The 15,406-nt window shown below is 33.9% G+C and overlaps 2 protein-coding genes across 4 annotated transcripts; both read right to left on the reverse strand.

The window, feature by feature from the left end:
* Nucleotides 1–28: 28 nt before the first annotated feature.
* LOC126686791 (putative pentatricopeptide repeat-containing protein At1g02420) lies at nucleotides 29–2,114 on the reverse strand. The gene has a single exon (XM_050381029.2). It carries the CDS (start codon nucleotides 1,993–1,995, stop codon nucleotides 469–471), a length of 1,527 nt encoding a protein of 508 aa, XP_050236986.1. The 5' UTR covers nucleotides 1,996–2,114; the 3' UTR covers nucleotides 29–468.
* A 201-nt stretch (nucleotides 2,115–2,315) lies between these two features.
* Nucleotides 2,316–9,794, reverse strand: LOC126687814 (pentatricopeptide repeat-containing protein At1g05670, mitochondrial). 3 transcript variants are annotated; one of them, XM_056106235.1, is made up of 7 exons: nucleotides 9,407–9,794; nucleotides 8,995–9,106; nucleotides 6,577–8,881; nucleotides 6,436–6,498; nucleotides 3,496–3,919; nucleotides 2,997–3,402; nucleotides 2,316–2,905 (listed from the first exon to the last, which is right to left on the reverse strand). In XM_056106235.1, exon 3 carries the CDS (start codon nucleotides 8,878–8,880, stop codon nucleotides 6,727–6,729), a length of 2,154 nt encoding a protein of 717 aa, XP_055962210.1. In that variant the 5' UTR covers nucleotide 8,881; nucleotides 8,995–9,106; nucleotides 9,407–9,794; the 3' UTR covers nucleotides 2,316–2,905; nucleotides 2,997–3,402; nucleotides 3,496–3,919; nucleotides 6,436–6,498; nucleotides 6,577–6,726. The 3 variants fall into 3 exon arrangements, with proteins under 3 accessions (XP_055962210.1, XP_055962211.1, XP_055962209.1); XM_056106236.1 differs by lacking the exon at nucleotides 9,407–9,794 and having other exon boundaries at nucleotides 6,436–6,494; nucleotides 8,995–9,300; XM_056106234.1 differs by lacking the exon at nucleotides 9,407–9,794 and having other exon boundaries at nucleotides 8,995–9,300.
* Nucleotides 9,795–15,406: the final 5,612 nt, after the last annotated feature.

The following is a 15,406-nucleotide window of genomic DNA, read 5'->3' on the forward strand; positions in this document are numbered from 1 at the left end:
GGTCAATTCCTTAATACACAAAAACACAGAAAATAATTTTGTTCGAATTTGATTAGATTGAATTATCATGTAATGTCAAAGACACAAAATAATTAGCATAGTTCCTCCCATGGAGACTGCTATTGACTTCTATTTCTCAGGCTAATTAATACACGTCTCTCGCAAAATCTATGTTGTGTGGAAGCATTTAAAGTTTCAGAATTTCAAAAACATTCCCAGAAAATAATAGAATGCGGAAACATAGAACTCGACAACTTTCCACGCAACATAGGCACAATTAGTAGTTCAATAGATGGCAGAGAAAACAATTTGTTCCATGGGAGTTTATTACTCCTTAGAATGCTGTCATCCAAGGAAGGAATTTTTCATTATCAAGCTAAACAACAGATAAAACCAATTTATACTCTGCCTACCCGGAAGGCCTGCTGCAGAACTTCACTATCATGCCATTACTAATGGTTTCCATGATTAACTGGGAAGTGGATCTATATATGATTTCTCATTATGGCGCTCTTTTCGATCAGGAAGTTGAACTGAAGACCCTAAAACAGCCATTTCCTTCTCTAAGTTACTGAGGGCATCATGCTTGTTCACCATTTCCATCAGCACTTTAATCCGCCTGAAAGATACACTGCTCGGCTTGTGACCTTTCTCTATCATCTGCAAAAAGCACTTCTCTGCTTCCACCAACTTCCCCATATCACAAAGTAAATCAAACAACACATCCGATACCAAAGTGTAAGATCCGAAACCCTTCTCCACCATGTCATCCCACAGCGAAATTGCCATATCCACCTTTTCATGCCTCCTAAACAGTCTCATTAGAAACATACAAGACTGCGTATTAGGCAAGCACCCAGCATCCATCATTCTCCTATATAACCTCCACGAGCTTTTCAAGTCATTTGACCAATATAAAACCCGAAAGAACAGATTATAAGTCGTAGCATTTGGATCTAAACCCTTACTCGCCATCTCATCCATCAAACTCGAAGCATCACCAAGCCTTTTAGCAATACAATAATTCCTAATAACAGCATTATACGCCGCAACATCCGGATAACATCCATACTCCTTCATTTCCTTCAACAAATCTCTAGCTTTATCCGGCTGCCCCATCAAACCAAGCCCTCCAATAACACTCGTATACGTTATCACATCAGGCGAAATATCTTCTCCCTTCATCTCATCAATCACCCTATAAGCTTTCTCAATCTCTCTACCCTTACAATAAACATCAATCAAAGAATTATAGGAAACAACATCCGGTTTAACACCAAACTCCCTCATTTCCGTAAAAAACAACTCCGCCTCCTCTGCGGACTTCCAACCCGACAAGAGTATATTAAAAGTCTGCAAATCCGGCCTAAACTCTTTCTTCAACATATGATACACATTCCTAGCATCACTCATACTCTTCTCTTGACACAAAGTCCTCAACAAAGCATTAAAACAACTAGTATCCAACACGGAAACAAATCTCCGAAACTTTCGGAAAGACTCAACAGTCTGTCTAACAGAACATAACTTAGCAACTCGACCTAATACAACTTGCACAGTTCTGGGCGTAATCAAGAACCGATCTTTTCGCTTAATTCGAGCCAAAACATCCCAAATATGATCGAATTTACGGCTTCTACCGAGAATATAAAGCATGGTATCTAAGGAATAAGGAGTGTGATAAAACCCATCTCTAGAATCAGCGAAATTGAAAAATTGGAGGGCTTGTAAAGGGTTACCGTGGCTAAAACGGACTCTTTTTAAGACCTGTTCAATTAGGTCGTGAGAAAGGAAAATGTTTGTTGAATTTAGCGAGTGGTTAAGGTTTTGAAAGGAGGAGGAGGTGGTTATGATCGTGTGGATGGTGTCTACGTCGTCGTTTTGGGGGGTAGGGTTTGAAGTACGGGAGAAGAAGAGATGGGGAGTGAGATTGAGATAGTGGGTTTTGGAAAGGTAGGTTGAATTGGAGGGAAATGGGAGGGATTTAAGAATCATTAGTTATTACTGTTTGATATCTGATTTGCAGGAGTTTTTCGAGCTGCTGCTCAGAAATGGTGTACTCAGTGTACTGTACTGGATTTCCAACAAGGAGACGATAGCGACAGCAGTTGAAAGAAAAAAATACATATAGCGATAGCGAAACGGCGTCGTTAGGGGGGGGGTGGTGGTGGTTATGACTTAAGAGGAATTAATTTGTGCTGAGAGAGTTGGAAGTCGAAGCTCCGATCTCATGCACTAATGAAGGACTTGGTCATTAGGCAAAGCCTTCATTGGATTCTGTTTTCTCTGAATAACAGAAAAATTGGGCAGGAACGAATTAAACAAAATTCATAAAATATAGGAATTAGGAACTGATATGTACAGCTTATCTCTGTTTTCTTTGTCTTAACAAATTTCGAAAAATAAACAAATTTTGTCCACCAATATTTACCATCTGTTGGCCAAAATAAAAAGAGAAAACTATGTTGAGGCATTTGAATGAAGTAAGATTAAGGATGCATATAAACCATCTTTGATATTGATCAAACTATCATGGCTACTCTTTGTTTCCCCCACAAGACAATTTAAATTTATTGGAAACTGAAGAGCCCATGGATAGCATGCTGACCCCTGCAGTAAGCTGGTAAAGGACCTGTGTGCATTGGCCAACTGTGATACAACTAAGATTTCAGCCTCGATTGCATTTCCGTCCTTTCGAAATGCAATGTTGGCTCGGACTGCATCATTAAACAAAACTCGCTCTTGGCTCACAAGCTCCATTTGCTGCCTTAGCCGCTTCAATCGGAGTTTCTGAATTTCAACTCCATCTATATTTATATGTCCTTAATCGGGATCATAAAAGCTCTGCAGCAACTAAATGACTGTTGATTTCCCACTTTTTACTTTCTCAAACTAAAGCCACTCTCTGTAAGAAGAAAACATCCACATTTGTCTTCTGCTAACTGTTTGCAAATTGCAACAAATAGAAAAAAACAAAAAGAAGGGAATAATCTTACCTTCCCAAAAACTTTAAATAGCCGGCCTGGATGGATAAATAAAGCTTACATGGCAAAGCTCGATTTCTCCTTTCAAAATCTCTAATGTCGTTCCTGACTCATCCCTTCAGTCTATCTTAGAATTTCGGTCTATTATTGAAAATATGGAAGCAACGCCGCTCTTGGCCTTGGAGGAATCAGGAGCTAAGGAGCAGTTTTATCACACTCCTTATACAAAAAATAGCAGGAAAAGGGAAATTTCGAATCCCGTTCCTCTTATGACACCTTGCCTAATTCCTGCACTGAGGGGGTCTTCACACTTCTTTTTGTACAGTGGCATAACCTTCTCTTCTGTGCAGAAAGAAGGAACTGCTCTTATGTTTCCAACCGCATCCATTGCAACTTGGCAAGCTTCCTCGTGCATCATCTGCAACAATTAATTTGGCAGATCTTATCGAATCAATAAAAATGATAAACAAATTTTAATCTATTGGTGATGTTTCCAAGAGATAGAACGCACACCTTTTCATCTTCGCTGAATCCTTGCATGAACTTTACTTGAAACATAACCGGTAACTCCTATAAGAGGAATTAGCGCAAGAATATTGAAGGCCAACTGCCAACTTGCTGTGAAGGCATTGACCATTAAACCAACTTTATCAGAAACTAGCTTTCTCCAGCAGACACTTCTCTATTGCTTCATCACAAAGCTCAAGAGTGGTTTCCATGTTCCCTTCTTTGTAGTTCACATCAAAAGAAACACCATAAGATTTGAATACATAAGATGATTTAACTCCATGCTTGCAAGTCCGCAACTAACTCAAATTAAAAGCAGTCTCTCTCCTATAAGACAAGTGAGCAAGCAAAGCACATTTTATGGATGAAGATCACATCAGAACCATAACCCATTAAAACTGCTAAAAAGGTGGATATAGGTCCAAAACCTGCACATTCAAAGTCCAAAAAAGAAAAAGGTAAAGGAAAGGAGAGCAATTGAATGTAATGCTTTAAAGAAACTTTTCATGGAAACAGAGAAATACATGCATAAGTTCATTTTTGTTTCTTGAGATGTTTTTACACGTTTAAAAACAAAACAGTATATTATACATACTGATACCGAGTTTATTTGAATGGAAAATGTGTATATTATGATACAACCCTTTGAACAGAAGTATGGAGTACATGTAAGAAGGTTGAAGCTATAGAAAAATATACATAGTTTCAGAGGAAAATACATTATGACATTATCAAACTTGGTTATGATAAGAGGCAACTAAATAAAATTCAGCTAATTAGCATCATGGAATATGTCTTTAATGTTGGACTAAAGTCAAACGAGACAACAAGAAAAGGAAAGAGAGATATAAATGAACAAAAGAACGGAAGAGAAAAACGCACATAATCAAAGAAATTTCGTTAATCCATAATATTCTAAAATAAGCAGCTGATGGTCATCGCAATAGTAACACTCAACTTCCCACCCTAGCTATTCAAATCTACATCATGAATAGCAACTGTAGCTGATCCTGCTTGAGTTCAACAAATTAATCAAACAGCTACAGTTTTTCCCTAATCAAGCCTATGAAATCAAACATGGTCATCAAAAGCACCAGGTGCATAAAGCTGCAACGGGTCCCCGCCTGCAGCTTAGACACAAGGTGCAGGTGCACACCTCAAAGAGTGATGTGCAAAAGAGCAGACAATAAAAAAATAAATTTTTTGAAATAAATTTAAATTGCGATACGAACATGTACAAATATGAATAATCCCTACTTATTAACAAATTTATGATAAAAAAACTAGAACTTAATGCCAAGAAACATGGAGCGAGAATTTTACCTTGGCACAAAAAACATGGTGGAATCAATAATTTAACATGGTATGACTAACTATCTAATGTGACTGCAATTTGTTTTTGCTTGTTGTAAGTGTAGGATGTGAGTAGCTTATATAGCAGGAGAAACACCACAAAAAAAATGTTATGAAAACCATATAGGGTGAGAAACTGAGGAAGGGGGGAGATAAAACTAAATGGCCCATCCTGTTGTGGATTGAGCTAGTCACAAAGTAGAATGAAAAAGGAAATAAAAAAGAGGACTTAGATGGGACATGAGAAAACTGAGAGACAATTACACTGAAAAAGAATAAACTGGCAGTAAAAAAAACAGAGAAGGCGACGACGAGAGGGAAACAGAAAAAACACTTAGTTTTGTAATGCAGAAAACTTCCTGCAGCAATGTTGTCTCTCCCTCATGTAGACTGTTGGAGCCTGAGTTAAAACAACATAAATTTCTTTCTTTCTAATGGTTATTTCAATTTGATTGGCATTCATGAGATCCTGGTAAGATCCCTTACATATTCATATTAATGCTGGAAATTCATAAATAAAGAAAACAGCTGAAGGGAATGACAAACAAACTCAAAAGTTAAAAAGGCGAGCCTCTGCTTGCCTAAAGTATGCATATTGAACGCAAAACATGCCCCTCAATAATGTTGCCATTTTTTTATTCTTCGAGGTGCTAGCCCAGTTTAGATCATATAATATAACTTCAATAATTCCACCATATTTTTTTAATAGAGCTCCTATAGATAGAATGTTTCAAGTTCAGATTAATTGTTAAAGAAACAGAAAAAACTTGTAGCGTGCCTAAATAGTAAACAGAATCAAACATCTAGCTATATCTTGCAATTTCTAAATCAAGAATTATCCAACTGCTTCATTGTTCCCCTAGAGTATAATTTCTCAAAATCTTTTTAGGTATTGCCAGAGGACAGGGAATACCCAAAAATCACATTTTTATCGAAGCAATATGACAATTATTAACTTCCAATGCTTCGAATACAGATTACAAATACATAATGAATTTCATTACAGTTATGGAGTTCATGTGATCATGTTTATATAAGAAGATATGATTATGGTTGGAACTTGGCCACACATTTCTTACTCTAGACTAGTGCATTACCAATAGGAAGTATCATTCCCAATATTAATAATACTCTTATTTTTGTTTAGTAAATATAGATAATAAACCTTTATGAGAATTTCCACCAAATCTTACAATTTGAGTAGATTATTATAATTAATTACATATAAGAAAACTTCGACTCTCAATCTCATAACTATAGTGTAGCTACTTGGTTATGTGATGAAAAAAAATAAAACAGCAGCCTGAGCGTGTGCAACTTTTCCTGGACTACTGGTTAGGTTGAGCTTTACCATTCCATTACATAAACAGAGAGAGGTGAAGAGTAAATAGAGCGTTTTCCTATAACATGAAAAAGAAGATGCAAGCTATGACTTGTGAGGAAAGCCAATATAATTTGATGCAATATCTAATTTTAGTTAATTAAAATTCGCAAAAAGCGGAATCAACTAATCAAGACATTAACCGAAGCAAACCTAAAAATGCAATAAAAATCAGAAATAAGAAAAAAAGAATCAAAGAATGGAACTTACAATAATCCGACCTTCAATCCTCAAATCCTTCTGCTCAAAAAGCCAAATCTGAATGCGAGCTTTCTGAACCAAAACCAAAATAATAAGAAACTCAAATCTAAGAGAAAAAACAGATGAAAAATGTAAGAAAAAAACACTTACACTTTGAAGAAACCAGAAAATCAAGAATAATGAAGGCCAATTGCCTACTTGCTGTGAAGGCAATGACCATTAAACCAGCTCTATCAGAAATTTGGTACATCTTCAATAATTTTCAAGCCACAATCTTGCAGAACAATAAATTCAAAACCCTCAGTCTCCAGTCCTAGCTTTGTCCAGCAGACACTTCTCTATTGCTTCATCACAAAGCTCGAGAGTGGTTTCCATGTTCCCTTCTTTGTAGTTCACATCAACAAAAAAATTGTAAATTTCTGCAGCTGCAACAAACCCTTTTCTTCTCATCTCTTCAAATAGCTCCCGTGCCTCCAATAGTTTCTTCCTCTTAAAAAAGCCCTTGATGAGAGCATTATAGGAATTGGCTGTCAGGTTAAATCCCTTCTCAACCATTTCCTTGTACAAAAACCATGCCTCTTTCATATTCCTTGCTCTACAGTGCCCTCTTATTAAGATATTGTAGGTGTTACAATCAGCCACCACTCCTTGAGCAGACATTGCTCTGTAAATTTTAGTTGAGGTTTGCATATTATCTTTAACACAATATTGCTTCAAAAGAGAATTATAGGTGACTGCATTTGGCTTTATGCCTTTGTCCAACATCCATTTTAGTAGCCTCTCACCATCTTCAAGCATTCCTGACATGCAGAAACCATTCATTAGCACATTGAATGTAACAACTGTTGGTTGAAGCCCTACATTAAGCATCTCTCGCAGAAGCTCATGAGCCTTTCTCATCTCGCCAGTCTTACAGTAGGCATCCATTAATGTGGTGTAAGTGATAGTATCAGGATGCATTCCAACCTCCTTCATTTCTTCCATCAATTTTACTGCCTGTAATATACTTCCTGCTTTGCAAAGGCCGTTAACAATTGTGTTGTATGTACATATATTTAACCGAAGGCCCTTTCTACACATCTCATGGAGAAGCTCATTTGCTGTATCAAGCTCCCCACATTTACAAAGGCCATCAGCCAGTGCAGTGTATGTAACGACATTTGGAGTAAGCCCGACTTGAACCATCTGGTTGTGAAGAGAAAAAGCCTTTTTCACCTCACCTAATTTGCAATAGCCATCAATAAGTGATGTATATGTAACCTCATCTGGTTCCAAACCCTTGTTAATCATTTCATTAAATAGTCTATCTGCTTCCATTATTTTTCCACTCCCAGAAAGCCCACATATAAGAGCACTGTATGCTATTAAATCAGGAAATAAATTTTGAGCCTCCATTTGACAAAATAACTTGAACGCACCTTGAATATTCCCCAACTTACAGAAACCGTCAATTAGAGTAGTATATATCACATGGTCTGGATTAACTCCTTCTAACATCATTTCCCTCAAGACTCTCTCTCCTTCAACAACTTTACCAGCTTTACATAGAAGAAACATTACGCTGCTGTAGGTATATGAGTTTGGCTTCAAACCTTTCATCTGCATTTCTTTGACAAGCAGTTGCACCATTTGCAGGCTACCACCCTGACAATATCCATGAATTACGGTGCTATAACTTACCACATCAGGAATACAGCCCTTGAACTCCATTCTCATAAGTAAATAATGGGCTTCCTTTATTTTACCAAATCTAACGAGTAAATTTAAAAGTATGTTATACGACTCAGTGTTCCAACAGATACCCAGTGGAGGAAACTCACTAAAAACCTTCATTACCGTACCAAGCATATCAGAATTGCTCGACAGGTGTGTCAGATATACATTACAAGAGCTAACAGAAAGAATCACTCCGTAATTCAACATTTTGTCGAAAAAAATTCTTGCTTCATTCAGCATACCAGCTTCAACAACGACTTGAAAGAAAACGTCAAATACATGAGGATCTGAACCCCAGTCCTTATAAGTGTATATAAGGCGCTCAACAAAATGCACAAAACAATTAATAATATCCAAATTTGGCTTCGCCCAAAAATCACAAATAAGTTCACGAACCATTTTAAGATCATTTGAAGCTGCAGCAATGTGAACAACAATACAACGAACTTCAAGGTTAAGGTCTCTAAGTAAGCATGCCCAGTCGAGAAAATCTAAAACGAGTTCATAATCGTACCGGATGTTCATAAGAACCCAAATTAAGTGGTCAGACCTAAACTTAGTCTCATAGGGCTTAAGAATTTGGAGAAGCGGCTCGGTATGCCTTAACTTGATTGTATTTGAAATTTGATGGACAAGTTGAGAGTCTTGAATAGAGGGTTTCTTTGGGGAGTAATCAGGGAAAGGCCTTGTGTTACTCAACAATCTTCTAACGCATAGTTGAAAAGAACGCCTCTTCATACTGAAAATAATTATCAGAGAATGGGTAAAATAACTGAACTAATTTCATTGAGACATTTCGTCGAACACCTATTGAACAAAACTTAAAGGAGCAGATGAGGAAGAGTTTCATACCTTAAACCGGTGAAGATTGGCTGCTAAAACTCCGGCATGGCATCTGTGCTGAAATTTCTTCAATTACTTACCACGCGCCGTTTGAATTCCGTTCGAGAAGAAGAGATGCAAACTGCAGTAAACGTCGCCGTGAGATAATTTTTGAAGAAAGGGTTAACGAGTCCCTTAGCTTGTGACATAGAATCATTTAACTCAATTTTTATTTTTTTGAACGACTAACTCCAAGACTCTTTATTTTTGGATGAGATTATCCCATAATTATATTTTTAAAATGCGTGAAATTCAAATCGGAAGTGAAAAATATGAAAAAAATTAAAAAAATTCTTAATTAAAGATATTCCAAAAATGCTCTTATTGCTAACTGATGGATGAATGTGAAGTGTAACTTGCTTAATCCAATAGATAAGCATACCTTACATGCTTGGGAAGTTCACAGAGTTTTTTGCATTCAATTGTGTGGTTTAAAGGTTTGATTCTAAGACATTCCTTCATTACTTTGTGTTCTGTGTAATTCTCAAGTTGAGAATGTGGAGCATCTCTTTTTTGATTGCACCTTCTCTGCTGCAGTTTGGAGGAAAGTCCTGAATGCTACTGGAATCCAAAGACAAGGTATTTGGTGGAGGAGAGAGATTAGTGATTTGGTTAGAAGAACCAAAGGGAAAAATCCTAGATCCAAAGCTAGGAAAATCTGGTTCAATGCTGTAGTTTACCATATATGGAAAGCCAGGAACGAGGCAATTTTCAATCAAAATTTGCTCAACTGTGATCAAGTTTTTGCTAGGATAAAAGCCGATGCTGAGAGTAGGAGTAGCTAGGATCAGCTGTTGTGCCTTTGTTTGTGCTGTGTTTGTGTACTCATGTAGCTTGCCAATCTTTTCCAGGCTTTCTGTCTTTTTGGCCTGTTTGTGAGCCTAACCAGCTCCTTCTGGTGTTTCAAGTTATGAATTTGAAGAAATTACACCTTATACTATAAAACTACAAAATATATACGCAAGTACTACCTTTAATTTTTATTTACATTGTAACTTTTCGAATTTACTAAAATACAACCTCTTGTATTTTATTTACACAAATATGATTAAATGTTTCTTTTACGTGCTTTTAGGTTTTTGAACCCAAAAATTGTATCCCACTCTCTACCATTCCTTTTCAATATCCGTTGCACCTTTTTCTTGCCTACTCTCTTACCATTCCTTTCTTCCTTTCCTCTTCGGCCAATCACCTTCCGCCGCTCGTCAGTATTAATTCGCCGTTGCTGCTTGTTACCGACATTGCTCGTGATTATCATTGCTCTTTGCCGCCGCTCGTCAGTTTAACTAACCGCCGGTGTTTGTAAACCACAGATTCGATGGCAACAATGGTGAAAAAGACGAGAAATAAAATGGGATGAAATTTTCTGTTTGTATTTCTTTTTAACATGAATTGATGAACCAAAAAAATGGATTTAGGATATTTATACACATAAATTTGTTCTTTCCGTTACTGATTTTTTATTACTGAAAATTGATTTCCATTGTTGATTTGTAAACATAACTTTCCAGATCTAAATAGAAAACTAATTTCCATTACTGCTTTCTTTAATAATATAACTAACTTTCTTTTCTCATCTTCTTTAAATCTCTTCTCAATTCTCTACTTTAATGGTTCCAGATCTAATGACGGTTTCATGGGACATACACAGAGGTTTATAATGGTTTTATAGCTTTTTTTGGAGAATATTATATGTTAATTGTACATTTATAGTATATAAATGGTAATATTAATTGTATTTAAACGATATATTTATTGTATAAAAATGGTATATTATCTATAATTTTGCAATTTAGGATGTTCTTATTTATTATAATTGAATTAGAAAACACAGAGAAGGCAATTACAATACTTTTGTTTTTCGGATATTAAGTTTTGATAGGGTAAATTTCAGTTTGAAAAAATATGTTTATTTGATAAGGTGGTGTGTTATGAACAGAAACAGTTGGTATTTGTTTGAGTAAAGGACACAATACTATATATTTGTAAATAAAAATCAATATGTAATATTCTTGTAATTAAGTTTCCATTAGATAGAATTTTTGATAAAGTAAATGTTTTGGTAGTATACTTGTAAATATTTTAGTTGTTTCTGACATTTGTGTAAAAATCTCTATGAATTTTGTAGTTCTGGGCCTGTTTTAGCAATCTATTGCTGTTTTTTTGGTGATTGACCAAAAAATATATGTTAAATTTACTTTTTGCAATAAAAATATAAAATATGATATAATCTAACCTACAAATAAAAAGTTTTAGAGTTAGTTGTTAAAAAAAATCTATATCTATAATATATATAAAAGTGTATTCGCGGAGGGAACACGTCTAATTACAGACAAAAATACCCTCCCTCAATTTATAGACTTTAATTGTTCAAAATCATTTATAATGCCAATCAACCATATAGACATAATTTTTAAAAAAATTTAAAGAAATATTTCATAATCCTAATCAAACATTTAAAAATCTTTTTTAATCCTAATTATATATAATAGTGTAATCTCTTAGTATGGAGTCTTTTCTATATGCAGGTTATTTATATCAGTGTTTTAAAAATCGAACCGGTGGCCGAACCGGTGAGGCCACCGGTTTCCGGTTCAACCGGTTTAACCGGTTCAATGACCGGTTCAACCGGTTTAATAAATTTAAAAAAAATTGAAAAAAATTTCTGGTTAACCGGTTTTTTACCGGTTCAACCGGTCCAACACCCGGTTTTTTACCGGTTAAATCCGGTCCAATCCGGTTCAGCCCGGTCCAATCCGGTCCAATCAAAAGATCCGGTTTTTCACCTTTTCAGACCGGACCACTGACCGGTTCGCGGTTCAACCGGTCCGACCGGCCGGTCCGGTCCGGTTTTTAAAACACTGATTTATATTATTGATTTAAATTCTAATTTTTTATTTTATATTTAGATAATATTAAATATAAATCACGATAAATATAAAAAAATCAGGTTATTTATATTATTAATTTTAATTTTTCATTCTATATTTAAATAATATTAAATATAAACCACGATAAATATAAAAAAATATATTAATTATTAAATTTTTCATTTTATATAAAATATATATTTAATTTTTTATATTTATTATTAAAAATAATATATTAACGGATCACAATATCAATTATTATATTAATTAACCATGTCTAACAAGTATGTTCACAAATATATATAATTTAACTTTTAGAAATTGTAAGAAATAAATCTATAAAAATTTATACTTTGTCTTTTTTATATGATCATACGTGAAAGACCCTATGAGATATGGCAAACCGTGGTTTTTGAATATGAATCGAAAGATTAAACTCTTTAAATGCGGAATATAGAAATTAGAAAGAGTTTAAGGGATAGAGGATTGACACAAGAGATTTAGAGTGGTTCGGATCACAAATCGATTCTACTCCACTACTCAATCAAAAATTGAGATTTAGAATCCACTAAAAGAGATTCACAAGAAGTTTTCTAAACTAACTTCAAAGTTAGTGCTTTATAGTTAAACACCAACTATAAAATTTTCCAAAACTAGTCTCTAACTTATAAGGGTTGAGTTTTTTCAAATCTTAACTCTAACTCACACTTGATTTTTCAAGGCTAATCAAGAACCCACAAAGAAAACAATAAATGCTCTAACTAACTAAAACAACAAGCAATCAATATGAAGAAGTGATGCACAATAAATTTGAGAGAGTTTTTAGTAGTTGAGAGCTTTTAAGATTTAAAATAATTGTTGTAACTAAGCTCGAGGAGTTAGAGCATGTATTTAATGGCTTCTTGATGATGTGGATAAGTCCCATTGGTTCAAGCCTTCTTCTTCCCGTTATAATTCCTTGGAAAACTTCTGAAAATCAGCTCCTAGACATTTTGCACGATCGTTTATGTCGAACAGTTACGAAGAAATTTGAAATCTAGGGATTTACACGATCGTGTAACTCTTTGCACGATCGTTTAAACAGGTTGCACAATCGTGCATTGATCGTTTACACGATCGTTTAGCTCGCAGTAATTCAAAAAGTGTTGAAAAATGATTTGCACAATCTTGTATCCATTTAAACGATCGTGCAAAAGGCTAAACTCAGAAAATCAATTAGAATCTGCGTAAAAACTTAAGCGAAACGTTAGAAAACGATAAATGCCAATTGCTTGAATATATCAAAATAAAAGGTATAAAAACCCATGGTTCAACAATACGTATTAGTTTATTTTTATTAAAGTATAAATTTTAATTTTTTAATTCTATATTTAACTAATATAAAATATAAAAATTGACAAATATAAAAAGAAAAAACTACATGTAAAAGTTTTAAATATAAATCATCTTACATAAATATTTGCCTAATTAAATTTAAAAATCTTATACATAAATCATGACAAATGTATAAAATATGAACCACGCGCAACGCACGTATACAACAAATTAATTAAATTAAATGACTCTTTTTACAAGTTCAGAAGCGCGTTGATCCTTTGTTTAATAATTTTTTTGTTCTATAGAATAGATGAGTTGTCTTGAAAAAAGGAAGAAGATATATTATAGTAATACCACATAAGTTAATTACACTGACTAAAATGGGTTAATTACCGTATTAGTGTCTATAATTAAAAAAATTATTGTACTAGATTTTTTTTTATATAACTTTGGCAAAAGGCTCATTTTAGCTCTTGAAGTCAGAGTGGAAATTAATAAGACCTAAGGTCGAAGATAGCTCACTTGGCCCCTGACATTGTCCAATTGGTTCAGATCGCACTAAAAATTTAACATCGTCTGTTTTTATATCAAGTGATGTATAGAAAAAGTTCAAAAACATCCTTAATGTTTAAAATATTTACCAATTTTATATTTATAATTTTTTTAACCATTATCACCCTCTTTTTTATTTAAATATCAATAAGTAAATAATATTTTAAAATAAAATATTTTTTAAACAATTGAAACTCAATTAAACACTTTGAAACCTAATTAAACAAATTGAAATCCAATTAAACAATCGATCGCCGAAAAATTCATCCAAAAATTAAACAATTTTTTTTTACGAATACATCATCAATCCATCGTCGAAAAATACATCTAAAAATTAAAAAAAATCATTTTAATATTTTTTTAGAATTAGGAGACCCACTCTGAGTAGACCCACTACGGTGGGTCTGAGTAGACCCACCGTGGTGGCTCTGCTTTTTTTCTAGTAGACCCATCGACGGTGGATCTCCTCTTTTCTAGCAGACCCCACCGTCGGGTGGGTTTTTTTTTTTTTTTTTAAGCAACTCTTCGTTGGTGGGTATGCTCCTTTAAAAAGCAGATCCACCGTTTATGGGTCTATATTTTTTCCAGGAGATCCACCGTTGGTGGGTCTGCTCATTTTAGCAGACCCACCGATGGTGGGTATATCATCTAAGTATGCTCACGGGTGGTGGGTTTTAAGATTAAAAAAAATTAAAATTTAAGATTTAAGATTTATTTTATTTATTATTAAATTTTTAGACGTTTTTTTTTATTATGAATTGGTGGTGGTGCCGTCAAAAATAAATTAAAATAAATATTGTATTTGTAAAAAATAAATAATTATTTAATTAATTGAGTTTCGATTTAAATAGATTTAAATTGAATTTTAGTTGGTTTTATTGAATTTTAAAGCGTTTAATTAGGTTTCAAAGTGTTTATTTAAATTTCGATTGTTTCAGTAAATGCTTTAATTTTAAATATTATTTAATTATTATATTTAATGAAAAGGATGAAAAAGAGGGTGCAAATAGCTGAAAAAATCATAAATATAAATTTGGTAAAGATTTAATATATTAAGGATGTTTTTAAATTTTTTTCTTATGGGCTAAGTAAGTCATCACTTGGACGGAAGAAACTAACAGTGGTGCAATCTGAACCAGTTTGGACAATTTTAGGGGTCAAAGTGAGCTAACTTCGACCTTAAGGTCTTATTAATTCTTCCGCTCTGATCTTAAGGATTAAAGTGAGCCTTTTGCCTATAATTTTCGATTTTATGTGTTTTTCTTTCTGTAATTTATAAAGGTTAAGTCCATTTTAAAGTCCTCAAACTTTTATTTTTTATTTCATCATGTTCTTCAACTTTTATTTGGTTTTCTCAAATCCTTAAATTTTAATTTTTTGGTTCATCAGGTCCCTCAACTTCTATTTCACTTTCTCAGGTCCTTAAACTTTTTTTTGGTTCGTTAGGTCCTTAAACGAAGATTCATTTAAAGATCCAATGAACCAAAAAATAAACAATTAGAAATTTGAGAGGCAAATAAAAGTTGAAGGACCTGATGAACTAAAAAATAAAAATTTAAGAATTCGAAGAAGTAAAAAAATTAAGATACCTAATAAATAAGAAATATTTGACAAAAAAATAATAAATTAAAAATATATAGTTT

This window comes from Mercurialis annua, linkage group LG6 (assembly GCF_937616625.2).
Source record: "Mercurialis annua linkage group LG6, ddMerAnnu1.2, whole genome shotgun sequence".
NCBI lineage: Eukaryota > Viridiplantae > Streptophyta > Magnoliopsida > Malpighiales > Euphorbiaceae > Mercurialis > Mercurialis annua.